Source organism: Etheostoma cragini, chromosome 13 (genome assembly GCF_013103735.1).
Source record: "Etheostoma cragini isolate CJK2018 chromosome 13, CSU_Ecrag_1.0, whole genome shotgun sequence".
NCBI lineage: Eukaryota > Metazoa > Chordata > Actinopteri > Perciformes > Percidae > Etheostoma > Etheostoma cragini.
In genome coordinates this window covers 23463263-23479057 of record NC_048419.1, presented here as the reverse complement: position 1 = coordinate 23479057, position 15795 = coordinate 23463263, and the positions used below count along the sequence as shown (strand labels likewise).

The 15795-nt window shown below is 39.7% G+C and overlaps 1 protein-coding gene across 1 annotated transcript; it reads right to left on the bottom strand.

Annotated features, from left to right (window-relative positions):
- Positions 1–49: 49 nt before the first annotated feature.
- On the bottom strand, positions 50–7526 carry psmg1 (proteasome (prosome, macropain) assembly chaperone 1). The gene is made up of 7 exons (XM_034890578.1): positions 7313–7526; positions 5536–5639; positions 4597–4745; positions 1945–2007; positions 1416–1614; positions 309–439; positions 50–188 (listed from the first exon to the last, which is right to left on the bottom strand). The coding sequence occupies exons 1-7, from the start codon at positions 7429–7431 to the stop codon at positions 111–113; spliced, it is 843 nt and encodes a 280-aa protein (XP_034746469.1). The 5' UTR covers positions 7432–7526; the 3' UTR covers positions 50–110.
- Positions 7527–15795: the final 8269 nt, after the last annotated feature.

Here is a 15795-nt window from a genome sequence, read left to right as displayed (position 1 = left end):
ATGCAGGCAGTAAATCATTAAACAACTGAGATTTTAAACAAAGGCTTTGTTTACTTAATTTCTTTATTTAAAAAAATGACTATAATTAAATGTGTGCAACATGGACATGGTCAGATATAAAGATTACTCTGAATGTTGGTGGTTCTGGCAAACTTGCGGAGGACGTCTGTGCTTGGAGACGGGTCGAACTGAGGAGGGAAATAAAAGAAAAAGATTAAAAAAAAGGAGAACAGGGGAACACTTCAAACGCTTTTAACTCATACTGTGACCTTTCTGGCGAGGGACCTCAGAGGTAACAAGCAGCTCACCTGTATTGACTTGCTGAGCTTGGTTAGTGCAGGTTTGTAGGTCTCCATGGCGACAGAGTCAGGGCCAGTGACATCACTGTAACACTGATACACAACAGCGGCGATGCGGTGGACCTCGCACTGGTTCAGTACTTAAGAAAGGACACAAAAGAAGAAGACTGAAACAATCAGAACTACTCAAGGTCCTCAATGGTGATCGTCTCTTTGTTTGGACTTCCAAAATCTTTAAATGCACCAGCTCCAAAAAGACTGTGTGAGCTCAATGAGTGGAGAGGAGCACTAATGGCGCTACATTTCATTCAGTTGGCAGATGCTTTTGTCCAAAGTGACTCACAATCCCGTCCCATCTCTCACACACACACACACACACACACACACCCACACACACACACACACACACACAGGATTCAGTTCCTCGCTCAAGGACACTTTGCAAAAAGTAAAGAATCAAATCGGACTAAAGCTGGATTTATTTCACACAAGGGGTAAATAAGAGTCACACATATCATGATTTACACTCTTAAATTTACATCTAGGTAACATTAAGTTGCTTTCAGGACTACTGCTGTGCAGTCCCAGCATTTGACTTCATTAATTCATGGTAGGCGGTAATCAGTGAGAAGACAGTCTGCAGTCCAATGTCTTTGCTACAGTCGATGTGCATTACTGAAAAGAACAAGACTAAGGAATCTTTCTTCAACTTATTTATGTTGTCTTCACCTTGAACAAGCATAAGAAACTTGAAGAGGAATGGCAGCTCTTAAGGTCCTCACATGGTATTTGGGACTTTTGCTTGTGAAGTTGACAAGCTTAAAAAGAAAGATTGACCTGGGGAAAAGGGTTGCATAAGAGGTGGAGAATTGTTTTTTTGGGGCGTTTAACGCAAATGCCTCCCTTCTCATCTGCAAAAAGAAAGCTGCCCTTTTCCAAATCTCAAGAGGTTACTCTACTAAAAGGAGGAAAGCCGAGTTCTGCAGCTTTTAAGGGTTTTTGTTTTTTGTGTATGTTTCAGAAATGAGGACAGGACAAGAGGAAAAGCCCGGCCAGTGGACCCCAGGGAACGCAAGTTTGAGACACAACTAGAAGTGTGAAAGAAAGTAGCAGTACCTGCAGCTGGAAGTCCAGTAACTATGTTGGGTTGCTCCAGGGACTGGCAGACAGACTGACCACTGAAAGCACCGGTGTGGAGAGAGCGTAGGAAGGGAGCAGAGCTATAGCACAGATAGTCTGCTGTCTTGTACTCAGGCACAGAGCTGTCGGACAGCACAGTCACATTCAGGTCTCTGTGCTGCAAACAGTTGAAAACCTGCAACAGAGAGAGAAACACACAGTCAGCCCAACACAACATCACCTTTATTGTCTAGTGCACCCTGAAAAATACCTGCAAGTTTGAGTCTGACCTTTGTAATCTGAAGCAAACCGTGCATCAAGTGGCCCGGTAGATGTGACATGTAATTATGTATAGGACAATCAATCTGTGTGTTATAATGGTGTTGTGTGCTCCTATTCCAAGATACTTTGAGCTGACCTATTCCTATAATGTCCTTCTGTTTCTTCACTTGTTGTGCTTCAAATGTAAGAAAACAAACCTGTCATTGGTGGAATTCTACCCGGTTGCACTGCTGTCTAATCGTACCTTTTCTGTCCACTGAAAGAGCTGGTCTTCTGCAATGTAGCAAGTCGCTTGGCATATCAAAACCTTCAGGGAAAGGAGTGCAAGAGATGGTTTTTTTGCATCATTTGTGGATTCAACACATATTTGTCTAAAACCATACAAGTGTAACTCAAAGACAGGAGAACTGATTATACTCAAGGATGACAAATTCAAAAAGAAAAACAAACAGAGAAATCTTTTCTTCATGACAGCTACATGAAAAGCTCAACCATCGCTCCCCACAGTCTTTCCTGGCCGGGAAGTTTGTTTTTCCCGTCTACGTTTTATTTTCATATGCAAATTGCTCAAAGGTAGGAGAGACACATTCTTTTTAAATGAGACAGCACAAAGAGAGGTGTTGTATTTTGGTGAAAATTGTGTCTGCAGATAGACTTTGAATAATTACGTCTGGAGAAAAGTCACTCTGCAGGCAATTTAGTGATTCTGTCAACACGGCAAATGTAATTGAAGTTAGGTTTTTTCTTTAGAATCAAGTCCTGTCTATCATTTGAAGTAAACACAACTTTTAAATGCAACATTCTTGTCTGTCTTGGACTACGGTGATCTTTTATACATGCATTCAACCTCCCAGTGTCTTCATGCTTTGGACACTGTGTTTCATGGAGCCTCTCTCACTCATCACCGTTTGCTGTATTCTCGGGTCAGATGGCTTTCCCTCTCCATTCGGCTTGGATGCACTGGCTTCTTTATATTTATGAGGCAGTATTAGGACTTCTTCCTCCTTATCTGAACACTTCCATCCTCCCGAGGTCCGCAGGGGCATATCACCTGCGCTCACAGAATCTGTTTTTATTGACAGTCCCTAAAGCCAGCACTGACTTTGGCAAAAAGGCTTTTATTTTTGCAGAACCATCTGCATGGACTCAGCTTCAGAATGAACTGCAGTTGAAGGAGTTGGTTTACTTTATTTTTTTTTAAAGGTTTTTTTAAAGGAACTTGCAGGAAGGCAGTCTGTATGTCACTGTTTTTAAATTGATTTAGGACCGAGGTTTTTATGATGACATTGTTGTTTGAATATGAGTGAATAATATATTTAATATGGCTGCTGCCACTTGTCAGGACACTCGTAAAAGAGATTTTTAATTTCAAGGAGTTTTTTATCCTGGTTAAATAAAGGTTTGAATGAATGAAAAATGTATTATTTAGAGTAACTGCAATGCTTAATAACATAAATAAACTATATTCATTAAACACTCTCAAGCCTGTGGTGTCCTGGTCCTTTCATACTAGGGATGCAACCAATGATTATTATTTATTACTTGCTCAGCAAATTATTTTCTTGATTAATTGTTCACTCTTCATGACATCGAAAAACGGTTTAAAAACAACTCAGATTACAAAATTCTAAAGCACAAGGTGACGTCGCGGCAATTAATCTACAACCATCGAATCTTTGTAATTTTCGTTCGATTTAAAACTATTTATCAATCTTCAAAATACGTGTTCTAAGCCTGACGCACCACCTTTGGTCGACACAGGTAAAAATGCCCAAAAATATTTACGAAAACAAACTCTCCATCTTATAAATGCACTGTAATCATCATTTAACCCGAAGGTTGTCACAACAACAATTTCAGTAGATCAGGGATTTGTGAATGAATGAGTGATTGTTGCAGTATCTGTTGTCTGCAGCTGCTTTCCACTGTATGGAGGTCTTCTCCTTCAGCTCATTAAACCCCTGCAGCCGCCTGAGAGCGGCAGGACAGAGACGCGTCATAAATCTGACGCTTCACACACGATCGTTCACCGTGTTTATCTTAATTAAAATCCTGTGGATACGACACCAGGATGCTGGAAGGTAACCACACACACCTGTCCACACATTAGTCTGGTCGGTCAAACTCTGTATTCTGACAGTTTATGGATCACCAGGGCTCATTCATCCTGTGTGTCATGGCCCACTTTTCAACTTTTGGCAACTAAAGTGGGGTTTCATGTTTTATTTCTTGAAATGCATTATGACGCAAAGGCTGCTGTAACAGCTCAGTTACGACATATAACATACATTACGAAATAAAGCAGAATTGAGACTGAAGTAGAGTTGGATTCATGCAGTCATATAAACGGCTTTATTATTGTTTCTATGATTGATTTCTATTGTCAATGGAGGCATCTGCATTCCCTACATTTCCCCAAATCCTTCAGCTTTTTCTCCTGTTCTTAGCTTGACAACTGGGCACAGCCGTTATAATAATGGGCAGTTATATATTATACAAGAATTTAAACACTCTTTATTTTTTGGGGGCAGCTGTGGATCAGTGGTAGAGCGCTTGACTGCCAATTAGAAGGTTAATTAGTAGTTTGATCCCAGAGTGTCCTTCGGCAGGACACTGAACCCCGAGTTGCCCCCCGATGCTGCGCCATTACAGAATGAATGTGTGTGAATGTTTATCTGATGAGCAGGTAGCACCTTGTATATAGTGTATAAATCTATATGAATGTATGTGAATGGAGAATGGTTCCTGTACTATGTAAAAGCGCTTTGAGTAGTCAAGACTAGAAAAATAAAAGATCAAAAGCAAACTCATCAAATTAAATGATTATTATAAAGTTTAAAAAGCTCAGGCGCTTTCTGAGGCATTCATCACACAGCACACACATGCCGTCACTCACTGATGGGTTGTCCTTGTGTCTGTAGAAAGCACATGCTGTCTCCTCCTCGCTGCTTATCCCAGTTCCTGCCCGGCTCCTCTCGTTCCACACTGATGCATGTCCCACCGCGTCCCAGTTTTCAGAGGTGAGAACGTACACTGACAGAAACCCTGTGAAGACAGATCCTCTCAGCATTCCACAACAGCTCCCGTGTAAGACACACCTGCATGCTTTCCTTACACCGGACGTTGGGACAGGTGTAACGGCTATACATTAGAGCCGAAACAATGAATTGACTAGTTCATTTACAGAAAACCAATTAGCAAGTGAGGACTGTCTGCTTTGATTTGGTGTGTGTGTGACGGTAAACTGAACATGTATGGGGATCACACTGTTAGTCAGACGAACCATAGACTGTAAAAATATAAAACAAGCTTTATCAAACTGTGATGGTCAATTTCACATTTTTCCCTAACCTTTTAGAGACAAAGCAATGAGAAAATAATCAGCAAGTTAATTGGTTATGAAAATAACCGGTAGTCGTAGCCCTTCTACATTAATGGCTTCACATTCACATCTCGCAGGTTTAGTGACAAACTTAATGGAATAAAACCATCTTTAGTTTTAATAATCATAAGCACCAACACGCCAAAACAAATGTTAAAGCTGTAAAGTTGCTTTTATTTATATTAAATGAGTCCGTAGATGAGAAAAGGTGTGCTGATTTTTAGCAATTATTATGTTGAACAAATTGTGTTAATTACCAATCAAAGCATTTCTTCATTACTGGTCTTAGCTAAAAAAATTACATTCCTGGAAATCTGAGTTGTTGCAGAGCTAACAGCACTGGGCTACAATATTATCCAATTTCATTGCACGGATTATTAAAGTTTAATTAGATCTGTGATAGCGGGTGTGCTGTTAGAAGAACTCATCACAGGTGGTGTAGCATGCACTCACTGGCAGCGTTGTGTCCCACAGCGAGGATGAAGTCGGAACATTGCAACTTGTTTCCGGACTTCAGTGACTCAGAGACTTCAGGGCTCCAGTGCAGATTAACCGTCCTGATGAAAAAGGGACATTGGTTCGAGAAGAAGGATTAGTTGTGGGAAACAGTGTACAACTAAATATTTGCAGAAGTTTATCACATTTAGCTGAGGATGCAGGTGCCTGCCAGTACCGCCGATAGTTCCATAAAATCTAATATTTCGATATGGGTCTCTCAAGCAGATTTCAACCACCATTTTAATGGGTTTATTTCTCAAGTTTTCCTCATGCTTTATTATTAACACAGTGTTTGTCTATTAAAATTAATTTAATGCATGGCCACAATAACCAGAAAACCAATGACTTTAAATCTCATTTAATTTTGCGAGCCGACAAACGTTCCTACTTTCTTCTGTGAGTTTTAAACATAGACTGTATTAAACAGCTTTTAAGGCGCTCCAAGCGCTGCAATGCTCTCCCTTCTCTTCACTGAAGCCTCTGTTTACAGGTTTGTGGTGATGAGCAATGTGCTATAGGTGCCAAATAAAATCTATGTTTGGTACTGCCAATTTGTTTTATTTTGTCATGATTCATGTGTTCAATAAACATTAAACTTTGTGAGAAAAAAATTGTGGAAGAGATTAAAAACAAAAAAATCGCGATTCCTATTTTCCCCCGAATCATTTAGTCCTACTCTCAAAGTACATACACAGAAATAGACATGTGGCTGAAAACAAGGACAACAAATCAGAACAAATACAAACATTTAAATACTGTGTACAGATATAATCAACACCTTTCTTAAACAGTTTAAAATAAACGTGAACATTTGAACCTTCATGCAGGACTGTTTAGACTACATTAGGCTTAGATGGGGGTTCCTAATAAATAGGCTACAGTGTATGCCTTCAGTTTCTGTCCTCCGTCTGCGAGCCTCCACCAGAAATAAACGACATTAAAACTTTTGTTAAGGTGGTGGGTGACAATTTATATACTTTTAACTTGTGGAATTGTATTTTTGTACTTTTGACACTCAAACTTTATAACTCCTCCCTCTAAGTGTCTGACACACACACACACACACACACACACACACTTAGAGAGGTTAAAACTGGACCATATTATCTGTATTATCTGTTTTGTGCCATAACACTGGCCTGAAATGTGTGCAATACTCAACTGCTACAATTATTATTATTATTATTACTTTTCACCATTGCAGTTCCTTAATTATGTTAATTATGTAAATACTGTATCATAACATTCCTTTACCTATGTAAATAACGTACATATATCTACACTCCTTATAGTTCTTTATTTATATGTCACCCTGATATTTATACTATTTTTACAACTGCAACACAGAGTTTCTTCAAGTATTTCTGATTGTGATTTACTATCAGCTGATGTAACAGTGCTTTATTTGCTAGTGATGCTTCCTAATGTCCTGTAGTGATGGGGAGTGGCTGGTAAACCTTCACGTTACTGAAATGTCATGTGTCATGTTAGCTAGAGCCTCCGTGAGATGCTAAGCTTAGTTAGCAAAGTTATACCAACGTATGGTAACATTTTATCAACGTTATATTTACAAACATAACTTGAAAACATATCGTCTAAAAAGCCATTTCAAATCAAGTTCACTTCACTTCATGAAACCTCACAAAATCTTACTTTACTTAGCCAAAGTTGATTGAATGTTTTCATGCTTTGTGACTTCCTGTCTCCATGCTAGCTGGCTAACGTTATTTACCTCTTTTCCTCCAGCTCTCTGCGGATTTCTCCATCTTCTTCATCTTCATCGAGCTCCTCTTCATCTTCATCCACGGCCCGAGAATACACCGACAGCACTTCACCGAAAAACGTTGCCATAATCACTGAGTTTACCAGAGGAAAAGCGAAAGCTCGGCTGGATAGTAGACCAGACAAGACAAGCAGCTACACATCCGCCACTTCCACCGAAAGCCACACCCTTTCAACATAAAAACTTCAAACGCAAAATCCTTCAAAATAAAATATAAGATGGTCTTAAAGTGGGTAGATGTGGATGCATCAGACAAGGAACTACCTGAGTAAAATAAAAGTAAAAAAATAAAAAAATGACTGTTATTAAAAAAAGCGGTTTACATTAGATACATTTGACATACATAACAGATAAACAACACCTAAACTATATAAATGGATTTTGCAAACTCAAATATTTGTGTAATATGTGTGCGGAAATAAGTCAAGTAATGCAAAAGCCCAATTGAAATACAACATAAACAAAAAATGTGTTTTATATAAATCTGTGTGCATACAGTGTGGCACATGGTGAAATGTCCTTGAGATGCACCTTGTCAATATCTCCCAGCTAAATCAAATGACCATGTGATATAATTTAATCATACCTCACCACATTACGTTAAAGGATCTTTTCTCATATTCCCGTATGACAGTGAAAAGAGTCACTGCAAATGTTCCTCCTGTCCATGTTGGCCCCAAAGAGATTCCCTGTTACCCCTCTTGTGATTCTAAAATGACCTTACACACTGTACATCATCTACACTGTAGGTCAGTAAGGAAACACTGTTTGGGGAAACACTCTAAAGACTTTGAGTTTTAGAAGATCCACATTTTGATTCCATGTACTCAGCTGCTGCTGAAGCCTCACATTGACTTCAGCTAAACCATACTGTGAATCAAACTGTAAAATGTGTGATTTACAGCTGCAGTGGGTGTTTATTGTACTTTATTTTTCATTCAATGTACACATTTGGACTTTTTTGTTTAACAGTAAGAGACAGTAGCATATTTTTCATCGTGACATATTCCAACAAGCAAGATCTGACAAAATGTTTCACATACACAAAAATGCCTTGAATTGGGCAGCCAAAACAAATACACGGTCAACGCAGACGGACACGTGCAACACCAGGCGCTCCCTAAAATCCCTGTGGGACGCTCAACGCCTGCATGCATGAACACTGCCTGTCCAAAATATTTCTACCTGAGTTGCTCAATGAATGATTTAAGGCCTGTGTCTCTTCAGTGGATTCACATGGTGTGTAGTTGGTTATACAATACATATAGGGGCATAAATATGGCTAACGATTAGCACAGGAATGCTTGATGTGCTATTTTTGGCCTTTGTGCCAATTAAGGGTAAACTTGACACACGCCTCCACCAGCTTCGCAGTGGTAATGCATAATTAACATGATAGGAAGAAAGCAGGGAAACGTAATTCTTAAAGGATGCTGGAAGATTATTTAGTTGTACATCTCTATGGAACCATCGCACAAGTCATGTTAGGGCAGATGGGCCTCAAGATCCCTGCAGAACATCCATCCTTTCCAATGTGTTGTATAATTCATTTCCGTATTAGCCATGCCCCCCGGAGATGAGGGACAAACACAAATGTGACGAATCAGCACGGCCATAAAAATGCTTCATTGTCACCTGAAAAATGTCCAGTGTTGGAAAGACAAATTGGACTTCAGAGCAAAGCCGGTAGAATGGAGAGTAAGCTCTATTACCAGTGCAGTGCAATGATGGAGCAAGAGGCCATAAAGTAACAGCAGAAATGTTTCCTGTCACAACATGGAGCAACATGCTAGGAGCAAGCTTCAGGCTGCCGTTAATATAATTGATAGTGGAGGGAGAGATAGAGGAAGAGTGGGAGGGATGTTCTGCAGCTTAAACACTAAAACCTCCAGGCTCAAGACAACAAGAGAGCTATGTCAACATCAGGACAAACAGGGAATGTCACAACATCCTTGTTGACTATTAAAACAGCAAATAAAACAGGACAGGACAATCAGAGGACACAATCATCCAGAATGAGTCTGTCTGTCTTTCACTTGGACCGACAACTGCAACAGGGTCTGAAGGTGGTGACAGTCGCAGGATCCATCTGTCTCTCTGTCCTACACCTGGGTCAAGAGCACCATCCTACTGGCCGCACTGCCGCGCTGGTTGGCAGGGACACGCACACACATTTAAATGGGAAGTGGTTTAATTACAGAAATTGAATTTGCCTTGGTTGTGGTGCATAACAGTTGACAAGTAGTCAAGAAACATGAATACAATCTAAAAATGTACAATAAAAGTGTGAAAAGATATATATACATTATTTATGTTGATAAGGTCAGCAGCATGTGGTTTTTGTAACATGAGGTTTTGGACCTAATGGGCCTCCTTCCAGAGGGGGGTGCCTCAAGCAGTTTGTGTCCGTGGTGGGAGGGGTCAGTCACAATCTCTCCAAGAGGGTTGGCAGATTGCAGCCAATCACTTACACACAATACAACACACTTTTTAAATGTAAGAGCATGAATTATTCATTTGTGTGCATAAAATCATTTTTTTCAATTCATGATGCCTGCCATTTTTTTTTAGTAAAATAAGGTTTTTGATACATAAATAGTTTTTTAGCATATTGACATACACCAACAAATTAGCAGAACTAACTACTAATATAAGATGGCAGATTCCAGTGAATGCTGCTATACATATAGAAGATAGAAGATTGGCATGAACAGGGAGCTTACAATCAAAATATTAGAACAGAGAAAGCAGAACAGCAATAACAACAGGGACGTAATGCTTATTATATTTCTTTCAGTGGTCCAGGGGGGGTTTCTTCAGCAACAAAGGGCAGAGAGGTATGTCCCTCACACGGTCCCAAGAGACTGGTGACCCCCCCTCCGGTGACCCATGACAACAAGAAATATCAATGTCTAATTGGCAGATTACCATGACATTCACTGAGCAAAGCAACACTCCCTCACAGATGAATTTTTTCAGTTTCAGACTTGTGTTTTGATGCCATACAGAGGACTTTTTTACCCCCTGTACACAGAGCCATGAACACTGGAGGGTAAAAAATGACATGAGACCTTTGCGTGTTCATCATTCCACCATTTATTTCCAGCAGGGCCGCAACTAAAAATGATTTTCCTTCTTGATTAATCTGTCGATTGTTTTTTCCATTAATCAAGAAGTTGCTTTATCTATAAAATGTCGATCAGCGTTTCCAAAGTCCATTGTGACGTCGTCAAATGTCTTGTTTTGTCCACAACTCAAAAATTTTTGGTTAACTGTCAGAGAGGAGTGTGGAAACTAGAAAATGTTCAAATTTAAGAAGTTGGAATCATTTAAAATGACTCAAACGGATAGATCCACTATCAAAATAGTTGCAGATTAATGTCACAGATGACAACAAATGGATTATTGAATTTTGCTTGAATTTTGCTCTAATTCCCATATTCATAGCCTTTCACACAGCACACACGTATGCACCCACTCCAGCAGACCACCTACTCTCACTCACTCATATCGGGGCAATTTAAAGTGTTCACTCCAGCTGAGCTGCATGCATGTGGATTGTGGGAGGAAAGTGAAAGCGCCTGGAGGATTTCCCACGCAGACACACATGCAAACCCCTCACACACAGAGAGGATCAGTTGCTTAGGAACAGAATTGTTCATCAACTGGGGGTGTGATCACTTCTGAGGAAAGTGTGGGTTTAATCAAGTGAACTTGCGTGTAAATGCGAGCAGGGCTCCGATGATGCTCAAAGAGCCTGGAGGTGGGTGGAAAAGGTGAGCTGCTTATGATGTATCATCCATTAGACCAAGAGAAAAATGGATATATTACAATGTCAGTGAGCAAACTGTGAAGGAAAGGATGTTTATAGAAGTTTGAGGTTTTATTGAATGCATTTTTAAACAGTTTGAGTGTTTTTCAGTAGGAATCAGTGGTAATTCTCCCCTAATTGCTCTGCTTGGTAGAGCACATTTTGAATAGGAGTGTTACTCAACCTGATTGAGCCTTTTCCAGCATGCTGTTAAAGTATGTTAGGCCAAAAAACATCCCAGGGTGCACTGCAGTTTTTAGAGCCAGAACTTTTTCAGGTGGCCTCCTTCCAGGAAGTTAGCAGTAGATAAATCACTCTTGGCATGTGTCCTGTTTGCGCTGTACTGTAACATATTCCTTCATTTCTTACCAAACCTATCCTGCAATCAGAAGAGGTTTTTGAGAATGATTCCACATTCCAACAGACTAACTCCATCTGCAGGAAGTATGGATTGCTGTCTATAGATAAGATAAATGTTTTTCAAACATGCAGGTTTATGTTTAAATACGTGGACTAAATGCAAGTTCTCCCAGATACTTTACAATTGTTTCATGCGTTTTTCATTTTTTCTCAGATAGTCACTCACATTCCAGTTCAAAAGAATGATTTAACTCATTGTCATATATCAAAAGATGTGTTCTTTAAATCAGATATAGAGGTCCACTGCACTGTAATTACTTAAATAGGACACTAAAATCATTAACCTGCTCGCCAGCATTCAGGTTACAGGGAAGGGTTCTCATTTCATTTCATCTAAAATCTCACGGCAGGATTTACTCACTTAATCTAGGTTTGTTTTTCCGTTTACTTTAGTCTTTTTGCTTGCTTAATTTTTTTGATATATCTCTGTTTGTGTGTTATATGTTTTCCTGTTTGTTTTGTTATGTTGCTTGTTTCGTTTTGTCGAGTATTACACCATTTTTTGTTCTCTTTTCCTCTTCACTTCTTGTCCATCTTCATTTCTATCCAAAGTGTTGTCGGAAGAGATGTGGTTTCAGGCTTTGGCGAAGAGATGTGGTTTCAGGCTTTGGCGAAGAGATGTGGTTTCAGGCTTTGGCGAAGAGATGTGGTTTCAGGCTTTGGCGAAGAGATGTGGTTTCAGGCTTTGGCGAAGAGATGTGGTTTCAGGCTTTGGCGAAGAGATGTGGTTTCAGGCTTTGGCGGAAGATGCGCGGGCTTTTGGCCATCCTGATGTCAGCGGGGAGCCCGTTCCACCATCCACCCAACTCAATGGGGAAACGTCCCAACAAATTAGAAAAAACCTCATCTTCTGTCTGACGTCACGGTGGGCAGAGCAGCATCTAAAAGAGACAGTCAAGAAGAGCGCCACCCCTCCCCCATAGTGATGAATGAATGAGTGATTTTATTTCAATGGCGTGTCCATTTGTGACCAGGTTTTGGGCCAATGATTGACCCAAACCCGTAACAATGATTTGTTACTGTTGTGAGTGACCAATGAGCGATTTTAGACCCTTTTTAGATGCTCAAGCCCCCCTTAATTACATCTCTGCCCCCCTTGAAATTATGATAATAAAAGAAAATTAAAGTAAAAGTGCATCAACTTTAGTGCTTAAACTTAGAGTTTATCAACTTGTCTGTTAGTGACAGAAGACGAACCATTACAGGTCCAATGGGCTCATAATAGGTTTGATATTTTTTGTCGCTGACGCTGATGCCATGCACCTGTAAACCCGTTAAAGGGTAAACAGAAACGTAGTGTGGGCCAATCAGAGGAGGTTTTCACAGTCTCTATCTTATCTTTCAGAGTGGAAAACGTTGGTAGTCCCCAGAGAAGAAGTAAGTATAAAATTGCTGAATGTTAGAACATCAAGTTGGTCGTTATTACTGGGACTTATAAAGTGTCAGGTTTAGTTCCATCATAGTGGCAAAAAACATAAGCTGACATTAGTTGTTCAGTGGCTAGCTCAGAGATTATAGGCTGAACCTTGTCACATTTTCTTTAGGGGCTGAACCCCCATAAAGGTCTGATCCTAGACCCTCCCCTGAGGCAAAGTGTTCTTGTTGGAGTTCTGGCAGAGTGCATTGATGCTGCTGACACATTAATGACTGTATGTCTGAATGTCTTGGTTGCCATGGTGCATTGTGGAGCTACGAGGGAGCTGTGTGAAGAGTGTTGTCATAAAAACGAAACCAGTGTGTGATCAATTAGCCGGTAAGACCCCCAACGCAGAAAAGAGTTCAATCCACACCTCTCAGACAGTTTCAACAACAGTTTAAAGGATAGGATCACCTTTTTTAGGATAGGATCACCCATGATTCCTTTACTCGATCTCTACTGTCACTATCCAATTCAGCAATTTACAAGGTTGTGTGTCTTCATTTAGAATGGATATAAGAACTAAATTCGCGCATTTTATCATACACTTGCTTGGTGACAGGCTCATCATTAAGAAAAAAGCTAAATCCATCTGTGTGTGTGTGTGTGCGTGTGCGTGTGTGTCTGTTTGCGTGTTTGGGTTCATGAGTGCATGCATGGTAAACTGGATTTTGTGCAGTTCATTAGAAATTCTGCTGACAGGGACTTGCAGTGAAAGCAGTTCTGAGTGTGGAAGGAATATCAAGAGGACGGCTGCTGCCTGGAGATTGCCTGCAGTTTTAAAGATATCAGCTCCTTCATTTGAAGATGCACAATGTCACGCACACACACACACACACACACACACACACACACACACACACACACACACACACACACTAAGTGGACAGCAGTGTGTACATCAATCATCAATATGTGTTTAGCATTCAGACCCACAAAGCTTTCTCATTACCGTTGAAAATCCTGATTAACACAGACAGAGCGCCCTGGAAGGGAATAGAGAGGCGCAATAATAGATAATAGAACGGTAATGTGTCATTAAGAAATAGAAATACAAGGTTTCAGTTATATTTTGGGTTTATGATCAATCTGACAGTGGTGGAATGTAACAAATACGAGTACTCAAGCACTGTACAATTTGGACGTACAACTTTACACTTCTACTTCACCTAATCAGAGGGAACCATGTTCGTTTTACACCACTACATTTTTTGATAACTTATTTAATTGCAGATTGAGATTAATAATACAAAATGTAAACAATAAATGATGATGTACCAGTTTAGTATAATAAACTACCTCGCAGTAGAGAAATTAAAATAAGCTTCCTCTTTCCCTTTAACACATTTTGTACTTAATCAATAAATTTAAAAAATAGTATTCTACTACAATGAGTCATTCTGCATAATGAGCCATTTTACTTTTGGTATTTCAAGTTTATTTTAAATGCAGGACTTTTAATTGTAACGGAGTATTTCTACACCGTGGTACTATACTTATACTTTACAATCGATCAAACGTGCAACAAATCCACAGAAGATTTTAACTCATCTTCCCTGCAGCTCTTCAAATTGTTCCAACCTCTTCCATCTCATCATTTTGGTTCCTACGGCCCACATTTTCTCTGTTGTGGTTTAGTTTCTCATCAACCTCGTTTCCAGCCTCAGCAGGCAGTGAAAAAGCACCAATAAACCTACTGCTGTTTGGCGATGGGCCGGTAGCACACAGTGTGCAGAGGTGTGAAATTGGACAGGATTTAAACTTCTCTCTCAAGCGCTTTTTTTCATTCTTCACATTCTGTCACCTTTTCGTGTGTACAACTGGACTGCAAACGCCACAAGGGCCTTCAAAGAGAGACTTTCTGAATGTGTACATCATTATTACCAGTGATTAATCACGTCAACACTCAACAGACAAGCGGCTGGCCCACACTGTGCGTTTTGTTTGAAGAATCCTTGAAAGACGTTCTCTCTAAACTGCTACACCTGCAACTCACCAGATAATGCAGTTGCTTGTTTTTTTGTTATATTAACCTCCAGGGCCCCAAAGAAGCTTTAGCTTTGGATTTTTTTTTTAATCCAAGTTATGCCATTTATTTGAAGCTTAAGTGGCTTCTGGGTCTCTGGTCTGATGTGGGTCAGTATGACCTGGAAAACTGAACGCACCCATATGAATTTTAAAATAAGTGCTATAATCACTCTCCATTTAACAGCCCTAAAACATGTGCCAGGCTTTAAACTGTGCATGAATAGCTGTATAAATCTTTCAGTATGCACTCATCGTCAGTGAGTTCATCATCCAGGGACCCTCTCTCTCTCTCCGAGGCCATCCATTTTTCATGGAGCACCGGTGGTGATGGAGCATGTCCACAAGTAGCTCCGAGAAATGACTGTGAGAATCTTGAACAATTTGTGGTACCAATACAAAGAAAGCACAGAGACTTTTATCTGATAAAAATAAAATAAAATGTTCCTATTTGCTTTTATCTGTTATAAATAAACAGTGTTTTACACGTCGTTTGACTTAGACACAATGAAGCACAATCTAATGAATATTTGATTTCTGAAAGCAATGTGTGGATTAAGATTCATAATTTTTGATTGAAACTGTTCCAACGACACAATGATATATAATATATATCCCAAAAGACAGATTTACAGAAAATAAATTCAAGACATAAAATAAACTCATCAAAACGCATGAAGAAAAACATCTTGAAAAACTTGTACTATACATATACAATAAAAAAAAATCACGTTCATCAAACTCTATCCTGTTCGGCCA

Bases quoted from the DNA above. Each gene is read 5' to 3' on its own strand.
- psmg1 (XM_034890578.1), bottom strand. From the start codon at position 7,431: ATGGCAACGTTTTTCGGTGAAGTGCTGTCGGTGTATTCTCGGGCCGTG. The intron at 5,640-7,312 runs GTAAATAACGTT...CTTTTTCATCAG, and splicing joins AGAGAGCTGGAGGAAAAGAG to GACGGTTAATCTGCACTGGA. The intron at 440-1,415 runs GTACTGCTACTT...TCCTTTCTTAAG, and splicing joins TACTGGACTTCCAGCTGCAG to TACTGAACCAGTGCGAGGTC.